The following is a 16,089-nucleotide window of genomic DNA, read 5'->3' as shown; positions in this document are numbered from 1 at the left end:
TTCCCCTTCCCCTGAGGTGAGAGCATGTATGCAGGCAGCTCCGCGGCGTGGCTCTCCGTCGCTGGGCGGCTCTCACCCGTTGTGGGACGCAGAAGGTGAATTCAGCTTCATGGGAATTCAGCTTCAAGGGGGCATCTTGTCTTGGATGCCTACAGGCAAGGCTGCAGTCAGTGGGGTCCGAACCCGAAACCTCCTGGCTGGAAGTCCACGGCCACATAATCACATGATCAGCTGGCAGTGCTGTGATTGGCTGAGGGGAGGACCGGGGAATTTATTAGTTGGTGTTGATGAAGTAAGTGGTGAGTTGACCTTTGCCCTTGACATTAATCACCCCGCGTAGAGTGACCCCGTAGCCTAGAGCCTGGACCACCTCCGCAGTCTCCTCCGTGACCTTCGCGGACCAGGGAGAGAGAGTTTAGCTTCGAGAGAGAGAGCGAGAGCGCAAGACGACAGACTGAGGTGTAGACAGAGCAACCTATCCTGCTACCTCGTAGGGTTTATGAACACATGATAAATCATACATACAGAGTATTCCATACACTCTCTGACCAGACTAAACTGAAACATATATCTGTAGATGTTACTGCCAGTGCCTTGGAAGCAGCTAAATGCCAACGCAGGTCACTATGAGAAAACCAACAAAACACATGAGTTAGAACCTCCTAATCTTCCTTTGCGCTACACCTCGTCTTTACATTGTCTTATTGATACATTGAATATGATTCCTTGTTCTCTTAAACAAGGTTTAATAAAACTTGATACTTTTGGGAGAGAGAGAGAGAGAGAGAGAGAGAGAGAGAGAGAGAGAGAGAGAGAGAGAGAGAGAGAGAAGGAGAGAGAGAGAGAAATCAAAGAAAGGAGAGAGGCCAAGAAAAGAGCGAAAGAGAGAGAATTTGTATTAAAATTCTCTTTACACCCAACCGCAGAGAGGCGTTATAAATGACCTGTATCTTGTTGAGTTCTCCAGTGCTGTCCATTCTGCTGGCCACGTTGACTGCATTGCCCCAAATGTCGTACTGGGGCTTGTGGGCTCCGATCACCCCCGCGATCACTGGCCCATGGTTTATTCCTGCCAGGTCAACACAACACAAGACAGAGACTCAGAGAGTCAGTTGGTTCAGCCCGGGAGGGGTGGCGGAGGACATCATGAGAACATCATTAGCACACAGTGCCAGGTTGACCGTTTTTATTTTGTATTTGTATTTTGTTTGTTTGTTAGGATCAATAGATAAGCGTTCTGACCGATACGCAGTTTGAAGCTGTTGAAGGAGTGTGTGTTGTTCAGCTCCAGCTTGGCCATCAGGGCCATGGCGAACTCAACCATGGAGCGCATGTTGCTGTGAAACATGTCCACCGCCTGCAGGGGGGGGGGGGGGGGGGAGATAGCACAACGTTTACCGCATAAAGTAGGTGGCGTTTGATCAGAGCTTGAAAACGTATTCAAAAGAAAAAAGGAAATGCATGTAATCCAACTGAATCTAATTAGTTGAACATTATAGTAAAGTAGACCTTATATTTAAAGTGAGACCTAAGATAGCCGTTAATACTGATATATTGAAGATGCTAAATCACAATTTATGGCAGTGACCTCATCTAACCTCAACCTCAAGTACTAAACCTCCACCAGCCTACCTTGGGCTTCTCCTCCTCCTGATTGGTTAGGCCGGCGGCGGCCATGTAGGTGCTGCCGATGGTCTTGATCTTCTCCACGCAGCAGAACTTGGGCTTGGACAGCAACTGAGGCGACAGGGGGAGATGCAGGAGAGGTTGGCGTTGAGCTCTGGTTCATTTCTGTCTAATCTTTGGTTGACGGCAGCGTTCAGCTCTGGTGCCAGGTGAGGTACCTCATCAAAGTCGGAGATGATCTCGTTGAGGAAGCGGATGCACTCCAGCCCGTCTCGGTTCTCCATGCTCTCACTGTAGAACTCTTTGAACTCCGGCACCGAGGCGAACATCACGCACACGCAGTCACACGAACGGCTGTACAGGTCCTGGAGACAACACAGCAAAGAGTAAGTAGAACACAACAATGAATAAAAAGGAGAAGACAAAGTGATAGTGCTCATTGTGGTTTAGTACGAATGTATCGCAGTTGGTTTTAAAAGATTAACTTTTGACAGGATTTTTATTTTGTTATTTTGTTACAGGAACTGACCTATAATTCTCATGTTATAATATATTATACAATGTATACTATCACAGCATAACACGCATAAAAATAGAGTTGCATCCCGTCCCACTTATTCTGCCACTTTATATTTTTAAATATCACGGTCAGAAAGGACATAATGTTGACCTCATATTGACACTGAGCCCTTCCTTCGATCCTCCACTACATGTTGTTGGGCTGTGGTTATTAAGGCGTCACCGTGGTTACCTGATTGCATACAGCCTTGCCCATGAAGTAGGAAGCAACGTGCAGCGGCAGGACGTTCTGCAGGAGCAGCTTGTTGACGTTCTCCATGGTCTCCATCTCCTCCTGCTCCGTCCGGAAGCACCGGCCCAGCAGGAACTCGACCCGGCTGGACAGCTCGTCCTGAGGGAGAGAGACATAGGGACTCAGTGGGAGGGAGGGAGGGGGAGAGAGAGAGAGAGAGAGAGAGAGAGACCTTACCTGTCTGATGAGTACAAGACATGTGAAGTAGAACATGACCAGCCAGATTCCTGACATGATCTGAGGGTCCTTCAGTATACCAGGCCTATACATTAACACACACACACACACACACACACACACACACACACACACACACACACACACACACACACACACACACACACACACTCGATTACTTTGTTTTTTGTCATAAAACATAATGTGTGTGTATGTGTATCTGATACGGTGTGTGTGTGCGTGTGTGTGTGTGTGTGCGCGTGCAGGCGTGCATTTTTGTGCGTGTGCGTTTGTGTTTGTGTGTGTGCATCCGTGCATGCGTGCGTGTGTGTGTGTGTGCATGTGTACAGACTCCTACCTGGTGAGGTTGTAGTGCAACTTCACCAGACAGTGAGCCCTCTCTGCGTAGACGTGCAGGAAGAGAGCCAGGTAGACCACCACGGCCAGGGTCAGCAGGAACGACTTGAACAGCGCAGACATCCTCACAAACACCACCACCGCCAGCAGCGCCAGGAGGCAGCAGTACAGGTAGTACTGAGAGGGACACAGAGAGACATGGAGGGAGAGGGACAGAGAGACATGGAGGGAGAGGGACAGAGACATGGAGGGAGAGGGACAGAGACATGGAGGGAGAGGGACAGAGACATGGAGGGAGAGGGACAGAGAGACATGGAGGGAGAGGGACAGAGAGACATGGAGGGAGAGGGACAGAGACATGGAGGGAGAGGGACAGAGAGACATGGAGGTAGAGGGACAGAGAGACATGGAGGGAGAGGGACAGAGAGACATGGAGGGAGAGGGACAGAGAGAAATGGAGGGAGAGGGACAGAGAGACATGGAGGGAGAGGGGCGGAGAGACATGGAGGGAGAGGGACAGAGACATGGAGGGAGAGGGACAGAGACATGGAGGGAGAGGGACAGAGAGACATGGAGGGAGAGGGACAGAGAGACATGGAGGGAGAGGGACAGAGAGACATGGAGGGAGAGGGACAGAGAGACATGGAGGGAGAGGGACAGAGAGACATGGAGGTAGAGGGACAGAGAGACATGGAGGGAGAGGGACAGAGAGACATGGAGGGAGAGGGACAGAGACATGGAGGGAGAGGGACAGAGACATGGAGGGAGAGGGACAGAGACATGGAGGGAGAGGGACAGAGAGAGATTAATCGATGTGTGCCGACATTCACAAAGGCAGCCATGGATCATCGGATAGAAATCACTCAATATCTTAAACTCAAAAAAACAACTATCTGCTAAGTAGTTCCAGTCAAATTGTCTGTTGGTATATATATAGAGAAAAAAGATGATAGCCGTTTAGAGACTTTAGATCTTACAACGTAGGTGTGGAGGTTGAGGTCTTGTAGGTCTGGTCTGCTGGTGATAAACTTACAATTATCACCGCTGATGAAGATCTAGGAGAAGACAACAGGGAGGGAGGATGGGAGGGAGGCAGACAGAGGGAGGCAGACAGAGATGAAGACAGACAGGGAGGCAGACTGTCAGAGATACAGACAGACAGAGAGTGACAGACAGACAGGCAGATGGACAGGCAGTCAGGCAGACAGACAGGCAGACAGATATGCGTCTCACCATGTTGAGGAAGGCCATGAGGAGGATGACGAGGAGGAAGAGGCTGAGCAGCAGCAGTCGTAGCGCCGCCCTGGAGGACAGGCCCCGCCACAGCCCCGAGAACCACTGGATCCCCACCGGCATCTTGGAGCGCCAACGCTGGGACACAAACACACACACACACACACACACACACACACACACACACACACACACACACACACACACACACACACACACACACACACACACACACACACACACACACACACACACACACACACACAGACACAGACACACACACACACACACACACACACATACACACAGACATACACACACACAAACACACACACATATGCATGCATATACACACACACACATACATACACACCCGCATGCACAAACATACACACACATAGTGAAGACATGCACACAAACATACTAACAGCGAACATATATGTGTGACAATAAAATATCCACAAGCATGTACATGTAGCACCTCTTTTATTTATCTAAGCTGATCTCAATCAACTCTAACAAAACTAGAATCTAGTCTGTTATTATTATTTATTTATTTGATTAGGACAGTGCACATTAATCAATATGTCAGCCAGAGCATCAATATAAATATGCCGGAGTTAGCTTAATTGCTAATTTTCATCCGTTGTCCTAAGGCAAGTCAAGAACATAAAAACAACATACCAGTATACAAAATAGATTATTAAATTATGTAGCCCAGTTGAATGTGATGAGATCTAGTCTTAATCTGCTCTAATTCAATGAACTGTTATCTAATCTAATCGAATGTCCTCATCCTGTTGCAATGTGCTATAAATTAATGGAATGTGATCGAATTGCATTGCACTTCTAAATCAACTCAATGTTATCGCAATCTACTCCAATCCGTTGTCCTGTAATCCCCTCCTCTGTCACCATCAAGGGCGTTCTCCTGTAATCCGGTCTGTACCTCCAGGTATCCTGTGAACACCACGGCCAGCAGCAGGATGACCACAAAGAAGGTGACCCCGTACGACACCGCCATCGCAAAGTTCCTGCAACCAGACGGAGAGTCAAGGCCTCAGCACAGAAGACGAGCACACACTGGCTCCCAACCTGGGGGCCGGGAGCCCTTTGGGGTCGGCTGATCTGCATATCGGGTCGCAGAAGAGTGGCCAGGGAGGGGACGTTGGTGGGGTTCTTATGAGAGCCCTCCCATACTTGATGATATTAAGATATAAAAAAAGTGCACATTTGGTACATTGTTTTGAGGACTACGTTGACTACTTGAATTCACATTTAAAGGAATGTTCTGCGATCTCTCTGAACTAGTGGCTGATCCTCCACTTCGTTGTGTTTTGGTCCATTACTAAATGTCAACAGTTTACTGACTTTAAATACACCTAATAAGAATCATGCCTTTTACAGTAGTGGCAAATAGGATAGCTTCCAAAGGGCTAAAATCACATACCTAAAACAAGTTTATAAACACAGGCAAAACCAAGGTCACACACTTTTCTTAGGCACCGGAAATGCATACCTAACATGTTTTCTATTGTATATTGGGAGGTAATGATATGTATTTTCCTCAGTGTTTGCGGAACCAGACACTCCCAAAGAATGTGTGGTAACGCCCGCGGAGGAGATATAGCTATCAGACGATAGGGTGAGGGAGTGAGAGGCTTACAGCTCAGAGACCAGCATCTGGACAGTAAACATAGTGATGAAGATGAAAGCGGAGCATCCCATGGAGTGATGAAGACCAGAGACCTCAGAGAGACGAAACTAACACACACACACACACACACACACACACACACACACACACACACACACACACACACACACACACACACACACACACACACACACACACACACACACACACACACACACACACAAACACACACACACACACATACAAACAGTGCTTTTAGGGGATCATTACAAATAACACCATAATAACACTATAACAATATATTCATAGTGGTAAAAACACAAAGTCTTACCTGTTTCTCAAGCTCAATGTCATTAAACCACAACGTTAGCCAGTTCAGCTTCTTTGTCCTCCTCCTACAAACACACACAACACTTAAAGGTTGATGGTTTGAACCCTATTGTCCACAGTGTCCCTGTAGGCATACTTGAGCAAAATGTGCCGTAACCTGTACTTTCTTCATAATGAACTGTCTTTGTAGTCAAGGTAAATCTCTTTGGACTAAATGACGATACATTTATAAATGACGAAACATTTATGAAAACTTATCTTTATATTAATATATCCATAATAATGTACCATATATCAACATACAGAGAAATATACTCACTGCCTGAAATTCTATTTCTCATTATTTGATCTTATTTATTGATTATATTGTGTATCTACTCCCGTTCTCTTTGATATTAAATAACCAACCCAAGAGGAACCACAGCAGTAGTAGCAGGGCGCTGAACAGAGAGACCTCACCTTGCACACTCCACCGTGTCCAGGGATGCCCGGGCGATTCGGACATCTTCCATCTGCACACTGAGGACCAAAAACAGTTTGAACAAGCTCCATCAATACCTACCACCCTGTACATTACGAAGTTTGGTCTGGGGTTGATGGTGGAGGGAGGAAGTCTTCGTAACCATGGTGGAGCTCTCACCTGACTGGCCCTGTGTTTTCCAGCGGTCCTTCCTATGAGCAAACATGAAGTGAATTAGTAAATCCACCAAACAGTTAACCAATCACTGAATCAACCAATTAACAAGCAAATAAATAAATTCCTAACTAATAAGCATTTGCTAAGTTATTCTTTATTATAATATCTTACTGTAGATTATTATACATAACAAATTATGAATAATCCATAATAAGCAATCACAGATAATACACCAAGAGCAACATGAACTAATGAACACTGAAGGAGTGGATAGTGCGTGATGAGCAGAACCTGCAGGTCGGGCAGCGCCCGGGTGGCCGACGCCCGGGTGGGCCGGAGGCGGGGCTGGAGGGCGGCGGCCTCAGGGTTGCTGAGGTCGGCGAAGGGGTGGATGGTCTGCCAGGACTGCAGGTACTGGGACATACGCACCGACGCCCGTAGCTTGGTCCCCCTGGCTCCCAGGGAGGTGCTCTGCACAGCCCGGGGAGGGGGGCGGGGGACGGGGGGGACACAGGGCCATGAGCAGGAGCTAACGCTAACACAGCAAGAGCACGCCGATGGTGGAACTCATGCTCTGTTAGCATGGGACTCTATGTTAGCATGGGACGCTATGTTAGCATGGGACGCTATGTTAGCATGGGACACTATGTTAGCATGGGATGCTATGTTAGCATGGGACGCTTTGTTAGCATGGGACGCTATGTTAGCATGGGACACTATGTTAGCATGGGACACTATGTTAGCATGGGACACTATGTTAGCATGGGACACTTTGTTAGCATGGGACACTATGTTAGCATGGGACGCTATGTTAGTGTCGGATACTATGTGAGCATGAGAAGCCTGTTACACGGGACACTTTTACACAAATAGTAAGGTCCCCCAAGGATTGTTTACAGAAGAAACGTATCCTTAATTTTCAATTTGCACACTTTAAATTGGTAGTAATTGGTCTCACTCTAGCAGTTAAACAAAATGATTTGTGCTGAAAGCCTTAAGGAGGGCCACAGTGAGGCACAGACACTACTATTGACCTACCTCAAAAGGCCTCCTTGCTTTCCTCTTGTGGGGGTCAGTCACCAGGTAAGTCTTCCTGCCCTGGAGGAGAGCGTCCCTGGCGCCCCCGTCTGTGTCCTCCACTTGGTACATCCCGTTTAAGTGCCTCATGGTTTCCTCAGAGATATGCACTCGGCTGCAAAATGGAACGGTTCATTTGTTTGAAGATGGTGTAATACCCTCAACATGGCGTTGATAAATTGTCTTAATTATAAAGATAATAATAATAATAAAACAACACTATTATATAATAAGATAAGCAAACATTACATTGAAAAAAAAGGATGTTAATTTAGTTGACTTTTTTTTATAGTAATATAAATTAAACAGTAAATCGGAATTATTCCATCTGATTCAGCCATTGTTTATCATATAAAACATCTAAACATATTTTGAATATCATATTATTTAGTCAAACGATCGTATATCATCTTACCCAGCAAGTCCTCCCGACTCCATGTGATTGGCCAACGTCACGTCATGTGACCAAACATCATACTGCCACTTCTGTAGGCCAATCACACCGCAGAGCACGTTGCCGGTGTGAACTCCGACCCGCATGCTGATCTCCACCCCGGTGGCCTCGCGTAGCTTACTGCGAGGGAGAGACACAACGGGGAACCTTCATAACGCGGTCGTCCACAGACACCAGGGAAAGTACTGAGGCAGGAGGTGACAGGATGTACAGTAAGGGACACTGTAATCATCAGCATTTAAGATATTCACGTCCAAAAGCAGAATATACGATTGTTGGCAGGAGGAAAGATGAGGAGAGAAGAGGAGGATGGTATGTATATACATATACATATATATATATATATATATATATATATATATATATATATATATATATATATAATATACATAATAGAGTAGAAGAGAGGACAGGACTGGAGAAGGAGAGGAGAGGAGAAGGAGAGATGGAAAGGAAAGGAGAAGAGAGGAGAGGAGTTGAACGGAGGTGAGAGGAGATGATAGGATGAGAGGAAAGGAGAGGAGGAGGAGATAGGAGACAAGGACAGGAAAGGAAAGGAGAGGAAGGGAAAGGAGAGGAGGAGAAGAAAACAAGTGGAACCCAACCGCAAAGAAGAGGTGATGGACTGGCTTGTGAGCGGTTCATGTTTAGGTGATGGATCAACCCGTGTGGACCGACTACTGATCATGTGTGAGTGAGTGGGGCTGACTTGATGGCAGTGCACATGTCCAGGCCCATCTGAACACAGTTCCTGGCGTGGGAGGACGTGGGGTCCGGCAGACCCGACACACAGTAGTAACAGTCCCCCAGGATCTTGATGCGCAGGCACTCGTTCTTCTACAGAGAGAGAAGCACAAAGGGCGCACCCCCTTTCACAACTCCCTCCTCGAATACAAGCGCTTCTCCTCAACTTCATCACGAGTGCGTCTCCGAGAAGCTCTGTGACATCATCAGCCGTACCTTCGCGATGTCATCGAAGCGTCCGAAGAGCTTGTTGAGGACGACCACCAGCTCCTCAGGTGTACAGCTGCTGGACAGCTTGGTGAAGCCCACGATGTCTGCATACAGAATACTACAGGGAGAGAGAGCGAGAGAGAGAGAGAGCGAGAGAGAGAGAGAGAGAGAGAGAGAGAGAGAGAGAGAGAGAGAGAGAGAGAGAGAGAGAGAGAGAGAATAAAACAATAATAAAACATTTAAAACAAAAATAAAACATTTAACTTCAAAATAAAACATGGATCTTGTCCCTGAAGGACAACTGCCCTTCAGGGATGTCTCTGGCGGATGGCGTTGCCGTGGAGACGCAGGTCACCTGACGTCCTTATGCTGGCGGACGTAGAGGCTGTGGAAGTTGTTGGAGGTGTTGGTGTCCCCCTGGCACGCCTTGGGTTTGGACAGGCGCTTCACCACCTCTGTCTTCAGCTCCAGGGCGATGTAGCGCGGCAGCACCGACAGAAGCAGCTGCTCCTATAGCGACACACGCAGAGATACATTTAAAAACGATTTGAAAATGTTGAAAAACTATTTAATTTTAGAATGTCTACATTAAGAAGAATAACAATGGGGCGTCGGCCAAAATTCTAACAGTCAACCATAGAAACATAAAGAAAGTGACACATCAACCCTTCAACCATACAGCAAATCAGCAAAATCATAATTCAACAATTCACCAATATTACAATCCAAGCATTCAAATGCGTAACAATATAACAATACCAAACATGAAACAATTCAAACCTATAGATAACATCTAGTATGTGCTCTTGGTTTCAGTGTGTGGGCTGGGAGGCGCTGACCTGCTGGTACTTGGTGACCTCCTTCTTGCTGCGTATGCAGCTGAACTCCTCCCTCTTCTGGTTGGAGATCCTCCGGTCGCGTTCCGTCATCCACAGGTGGAACAGCCCCACGCCGTTCACACACACAAACATCACTGCGTTGGCCACCAGCTAGACAGGGAGACGGGGGGGGGAGGGGGGGGGGGGGAGGAGGGGGGAGGAGGGGGAGGAGGAGGGGAGAGGATAAGAGGGAGAGGAGGAGGCGGGATGTGGAGGTAGAGCAGAGAGAGGAGGGGAGGAGAAAGGAGAGAGAAGAGAGGAGGGAGGAGGGAGGAGGGAGGAAGGGAGGAGGGAGGAGGGAGGAGGGAGGAAGGAGGAAGAGAAATGGAGGGAAGGAGAAAAGAGAATACATTTTTAAATATCAACACAGATAATGTCAACATAAGTGACCAACAGCCGAACAGACCAATAGCCTATATTAGTATATACTACACGTGAACCTCCTAAGATGGCGCAATTTGATTGGTTCACTACATTGGGCAATATAATAGGCAATATCCATGATTGCGATCTCAAACTTGGGATATTGTTTTCATCGCAAAATGTCGTCTCGTCACGCTAATAAAAACAAATAAACCGCTAATAAAAACCAATAAATCCCGGCCAAAAAGTGTTATCTTGTTTATTTTTGGTGTGTTCACATGTAGTATATACTAAAACAATTATTCACCTCAGGCTCCGTGAGGGAATAGCCTGAGGTGAGTAATTAATATTCACTTCGCCTTCGGCAAGTTATTGTAAATTATGATCAACCTAATAAAAGCTTTGTGTTTTGATTGAATCTTAGACTGTAATTGATTTCCCGGTATAACACTGTTTTTCCTAGATGACGAAATGTCAGCGCAACAAAAAGTAACATTAGAAGGTAAGAGGGACTGTGTTTCTGCTCATATAACAGCTTCTGTCTTGTTCCCATTATATTTTTAATTTCCCTAAGCTGAACTTTTCGATTTAAACTGTGTCAGGATGGTAGTTGCTGGATGAATCAAATCACACACACACACACACACACACACACACACACACACACACACACACACACACGTACACACACAAACACACACACACACACACACACACACACACACACACACACACACACACACACACACACACACACACACACACACACACACACACACACACACACACACACACACACACACACACACACACACACTCCTCACCTGTACTACCAGGTGGGGTGTGTCTGGGCGCTTGACGGACACGTAGGTACTGATGATGATGATGTGCGACAGGCTGGTTGCCGTGCCAACGATGAGGGCCCAGCTCAGCGATAGAGGAAGTACGGTGTACACACTCAGAGAGAGGAAGAGGAAGAACGCCACCTGGAGTTGAGGATGTCGGAGAGGTCACCAGGAAGTAGAGAAGGAGAAGTTACAAAATATATTATGGCTCTGGAAACAAAGAAGAAGAGCATTACCCATAGACTCCTTCCCTGTTTTCCCTCTCTCTCCTTCTCGCCTCTCTCCTTCCCAATCCCCCTCTCTCCTCTCTCTCCCTCCTATCTCTCTCCTCCGCTCCTCCCACTGTCTCCCCCCTCCCCCCCTCCCTCCCTCCCTCCCTCTCTCCCCCCTCCCTCCGGCCCCTACCTGTTCCCAGGCGAGGACGGGCCCCCCGGTGAAGATGAACACCAGGGCGGTGGTGTAGAGCATGAGCCAGACGGAGAGGGCCAGCGCCCCGCTGCAGCGCCTCACGCTGGCCAGCCAGGGCAGGCACGCCAGCAGGAGGCAGCCCAGACACAGCACCACGCACACCACCGCCAGGGCCCCCACGTGCACGTCCATGATCTATAGGGGGAGGGAGGGGGAGAGAGAGAGTGGGAGAGAGAGAGAGAGAGAGAGAGAGAGGGGAAGTTTGAGATGCAAATGTTGCTTTATGACGCTTAATGCAAACGACGTGCCCGTAGAAGCATGCAAATATAGTTACAGTAACTACGGCCACATAAACACACACACCTAATTGTTAATGTAAATGTAACACAAACACACAACAACACCGCGGGTGGCAACCCTGCGCTGTCGCGCCTGGACGAACCGCGCCAGCACCCTGAACAGCGCCCTCTCCGTGGACAGGGAGACACGTGCCGTTCAGCGAGGCTGTGCTAGATCGCGCATCCCACAAACCCGGGCAATCATGGACATTGGAGTCGCCTGGCGGAAGGAGACGACAGAGGGTATTTAAGGGCCGGGCACGCACCAGACGGGGGAAGAAACCGAGCTGGAGAGACGCAGCAAGGAAAGAACGCACCATACCGCATTTCACGCCGGAACACTTCCTTCCGCAGGACTGAGCGGGAAAAGCCGCGAGCGAGAACCACACCGACCTCCCCGACGGACCGGACCCGGAGACGCCTCCCCCCCTTTTTTGCCCCATTGAGGAAGAATTTCAGTTTCTTTATGATTTCTTATTTTTGAGCTGCAGGCAATAAACCCGTTGCACCGAGCCCTGTTTGAGCGTTTTCATTCGTGATCCCAACCGCCGACGACCGGGGTTGCCACAGTGGTGGGGAATACATGCAACGCGATCCCTTGACTAACCCCAAACCGAACCAGGACGCAGCCGGCAGAACAACCCGCAACGAGGGACGAGGAGATTGAGATCCTGAGGAGATGTATGATCCGGATGGCCGAGCAGCTCGGTCGGGAACCTGCTTACCCCGCCCTCATGAAGCGGCTAACCAAGATGGGTCCGGACGACGGCGTCGAAGCGAACCTCGAGAGGACCAGTGGGGCCACATCCTAGCGGCCTTCCTGACCGAGGAAGCCCAACGAGCCTACCGGTATCTCACCCCCCTTCAGACGGGGCATTACCCCACGCTCAAGCGGGCCATCCTCGCCCATTATGGACACATCCTCCCAGCCCGGGCGCAACTGTACCTTGACTGGACTTACGACCCGCTCGGCTCAGTGAGAAGCCAGATTTCACACCTTGTCTGCCTAAACGAGCGGTGGCTCGCAGAAGGAGATGGACCCCCGTTGCTGGACCGGCTCGTGATAGACCGCTGCATCCGATCTCTGCCCCCCTGTGCCAAACACTGGGCCTCCGGGAACCAACCTGGGTCGGTGAACGACCTCGTCGAACTCCTGGAAAACCATCAGGTCACCCAGCGTCTGTGCGGAGGAACAGTCCCGGACGGGGGGAGACGCGGACAGAGCGAGACCCAGCGCTCCCAGGCCCCGCCCATCCGTGCCCCAGCCTACCCAGCTCAGACCACGGTGGCCCGGACCAGAGAGGAGGAGCCTGTCTCCGCACCACTTGCTGGTCTCACGAGAGAACCGTATCCCCAAGCCTGCCAGTAGGGGTTGGGCGGCAAGACACCCACACCCTCCTCGACTCAGGGAGCATGGTCACCTTGGTCCGACCCCGTCTGACCGACTTAATTCCCGAAATATCGAGGTGGGCTGCATCCACGGCCAAACCGAGACATATCGCACGGACCGTATCACCGTACAGCCCCCGAAGGGGACCTTCACGGTCCAGGCTGGGATGGACAAGGGCGGTCAGTTCGCCGCTGCCCAGCTGGAAGACGACGCCCTCAGAAATGCCTGGGGACACGTGCAGGTCCACGATGGCATATCACGGGACTCATGGGGGGGGGGGATATTGTATAGAGTAGTACAGAGGGGGGGGAGAGGAGGCGGAACAATTGGTCGTTCCAAGGACGTATGTGAGCAAAGTACTCTATATGGCCCACACCCACCTCCTGGGGGCTCATCTGGGGATGGACAAAACTAGGAACAGAATATTGAACAGGTTTTACTGGCCTGGGGTGACAAGGACGTGGAGGACTATTGCCGGGCTTGCCCCAAATGTCTACGCACCGCCCCGAGGCCCTCAGTGCGGAATCCCCTCATTCCCATGCCATTGATAGAAGTCCCGTTCGACAGACTCGGGTTAGACATTGTAGGCCGCCTTCCCAGAACTAGCCGAGGCCACCGCTACATCTTAGTCATGGAAGACTATGCGACCCGCTACCCAGAGGCTGTTCCTCTGCGCGGCGCCGCAGTCAAGGCATTGGCGAAGGAATTAATGATTTTATTTAGCCGGGTGGGGATAGTCAGGGAGATCCTGACGGATCAGGGCTTGTGTTTTATGTCCCGGGTTTTAAAAGACCTCCTCAGTATGTTGCAGGTCCGCCACCTCCGGACCTCCGTCTACCACCCCCAGACAGACGGACTGGTGGAGAGGTTCAATAAGACCCTGAAAACCATGCTGAAAAAAGGCATGGAAGTAGACGGGAAAAACTGGGACCAGCTGCTTCCACACGTCCTGTTTGCAATCAGGGAAGTACCCCAGGCCTCCACGGGATACTCACCGTTTGAACTCCTCTACGGTAGACGACCGAGAGGGCTGCTCGACATCGCCTGGGACGCCTGGGAGAGCCAACCTTCCCCCCATCGCACCGTCATCGAGCACGTAGAGCAGGTTCGGGGCCGGATGGCGCAGATTTGGCCCGTGGTCCGGGAGCACCTCGGAAGAGCCCAACAAGCTCAAGCCCTCGTGTACAACAGAGGAGCCCAACTGTGCACCTCCAGGTACTCGTCCTCGTCCCGACCTCAGAATGCAAGTTCCTGATCAAATGTCAGGGGCCCTATGACATAATCGACCGGGTCGGCGACGTCAACTACCGGGTGAGACAACCGGAAAGACGCAAGGCCGTCCAATTATACCACATCAACCTGCCGAAGCGGTGGCAACAACAGTCCGCCCCGCGGGACCCGGCTCTCCTGACCCTGGCCGCTCGACTTCCAATCCCTGAGGTTCCAGTGGGGGAGCTACTGGGCCCAAGCCAATCCCAGGACATGAGGGAGAGCGTACTCCAGCACCTCGACGTCTACTCTGAGCGACCCGGAAGGACCACAATCACCAGCCACGACATCTGGACGGAACCGGGAGCCAGAGTCCCGCCTCCGCCCCTACCGGATCCCGGAGGCACGGCGCGCCGCCATCAGGGCAGAGGTCGCAAGCATGCTACAGATGGACGGTCCTAGAGGAGTCCCACAGGGCCTGGTGGTTTTGGTCCCCAAACCGGACGGGAAATTCAGGTTCTGCAACGACTTCCGTAAGTTGAACGAGGTATCGGCCTTCGACGCCTATCCCATGCCCCGAATAGTGGAGGTGAACTGATAGAGCGGCTGGGCCCGGCACGGTTCATATCCACCCTAGACCTGACAAAGGGATACTGGCAGGTCCCCCTCACCCAGCGGGCCCGGGAGAAGACGGCGTTCGCCACACCCGAAGGGCTCTATCAGTACACTGTCCTCCCATTCGGGGTGCATGCGCACCCACGACCTTCCAGCCAATGATGGACCTGGTCCTTCGGGACCACCAGGAATACGCCGTCGCATACATCGACGACGTAGTCATTCACAGCAACACCTGGGACCTACATCTACACCACCACCGAGCCGTCCTGGGAGCGCTCCGGACTGCCGGCCTCACAGCCAACCCTAAAAAGTGCCGTCTGAACCAGGAAGAGGCCTCCTATCTGGGCTATCCTGTGGGGAGGGGCAACGTAAAACCCCAAGAAGAAAAAGTGCAGACCATCCGGACCTGGCACAGGCCGCAAACCAAAAAAACTGGTGAAGTCATTTCTTGGACTCGTCGGGTACTATCAGCGGTTCATCCCCACATTGCAACACTGGCCAGCCCCCTCCACGAGTTGACCCGGAGGGCTCTACCCGACCGAGTGGAGTGGACGGAGGAGGTCAAGGAGGCCTTCTCATGCCTGTGGCAGGCCCTCTGCACCGAGCCACTACTATCCTCCCCTTCGTGGTCCAGACCGATGCATCTGAGGTGGGGCTGGGGTAGGGCTGTGCGTTATGGGGAAAAATGAATATCCCGATACATTTTTCTCCATTTCACGATACACGA

At 50.4% G+C, this 16,089-nt stretch overlaps 1 protein-coding gene across 1 annotated transcript in view; it reads right to left on the bottom strand.

Annotated features, from left to right (window-relative positions):
* Positions 1-135: 135 nt before the first annotated feature.
* Positions 136-16,089, bottom strand: part of LOC130370291 (adenylate cyclase type 4-like) — an 18,938-nt gene continuing 2,984 nt past the window's right edge. The window contains 25 exon segments of the mRNA XM_056576014.1: positions 136-286; positions 288-391; positions 945-1,069; positions 1,243-1,357; positions 1,633-1,737; positions 1,845-1,991; positions 2,378-2,536; positions 2,615-2,699; positions 2,973-3,148; positions 3,949-4,026; positions 4,205-4,342; positions 5,154-5,238; positions 5,871-5,968; positions 6,193-6,256; positions 6,651-6,710; positions 6,832-6,863; positions 7,120-7,299; positions 7,867-8,020; positions 8,321-8,479; positions 9,069-9,196; positions 9,320-9,431; positions 9,669-9,823; positions 10,153-10,302; positions 11,379-11,540; positions 11,805-12,002. Coding sequence (XP_056431989.1) covers positions 220-286; positions 288-391; positions 945-1,069; positions 1,243-1,357; positions 1,633-1,737; positions 1,845-1,991; positions 2,378-2,536; positions 2,615-2,699; positions 2,973-3,148; positions 3,949-4,026; positions 4,205-4,342; positions 5,154-5,238; positions 5,871-5,968; positions 6,193-6,256; positions 6,651-6,710; positions 6,832-6,863; positions 7,120-7,299; positions 7,867-8,020; positions 8,321-8,479; positions 9,069-9,196; positions 9,320-9,431; positions 9,669-9,823; positions 10,153-10,302; positions 11,379-11,540; positions 11,805-12,002 — 3,036 coding nt within the window. The 3' untranslated portion in view covers positions 136-219.

Source organism: Gadus chalcogrammus, chromosome 17, assembly GCF_026213295.1.
Source record: "Gadus chalcogrammus isolate NIFS_2021 chromosome 17, NIFS_Gcha_1.0, whole genome shotgun sequence".
Classification (NCBI taxonomy): domain Eukaryota; kingdom Metazoa; phylum Chordata; class Actinopteri; order Gadiformes; family Gadidae; genus Gadus; species Gadus chalcogrammus.
Note: the sequence above shows the minus strand (reverse complement) of the source record. Positions and strands in the feature narration are given on the sequence as shown.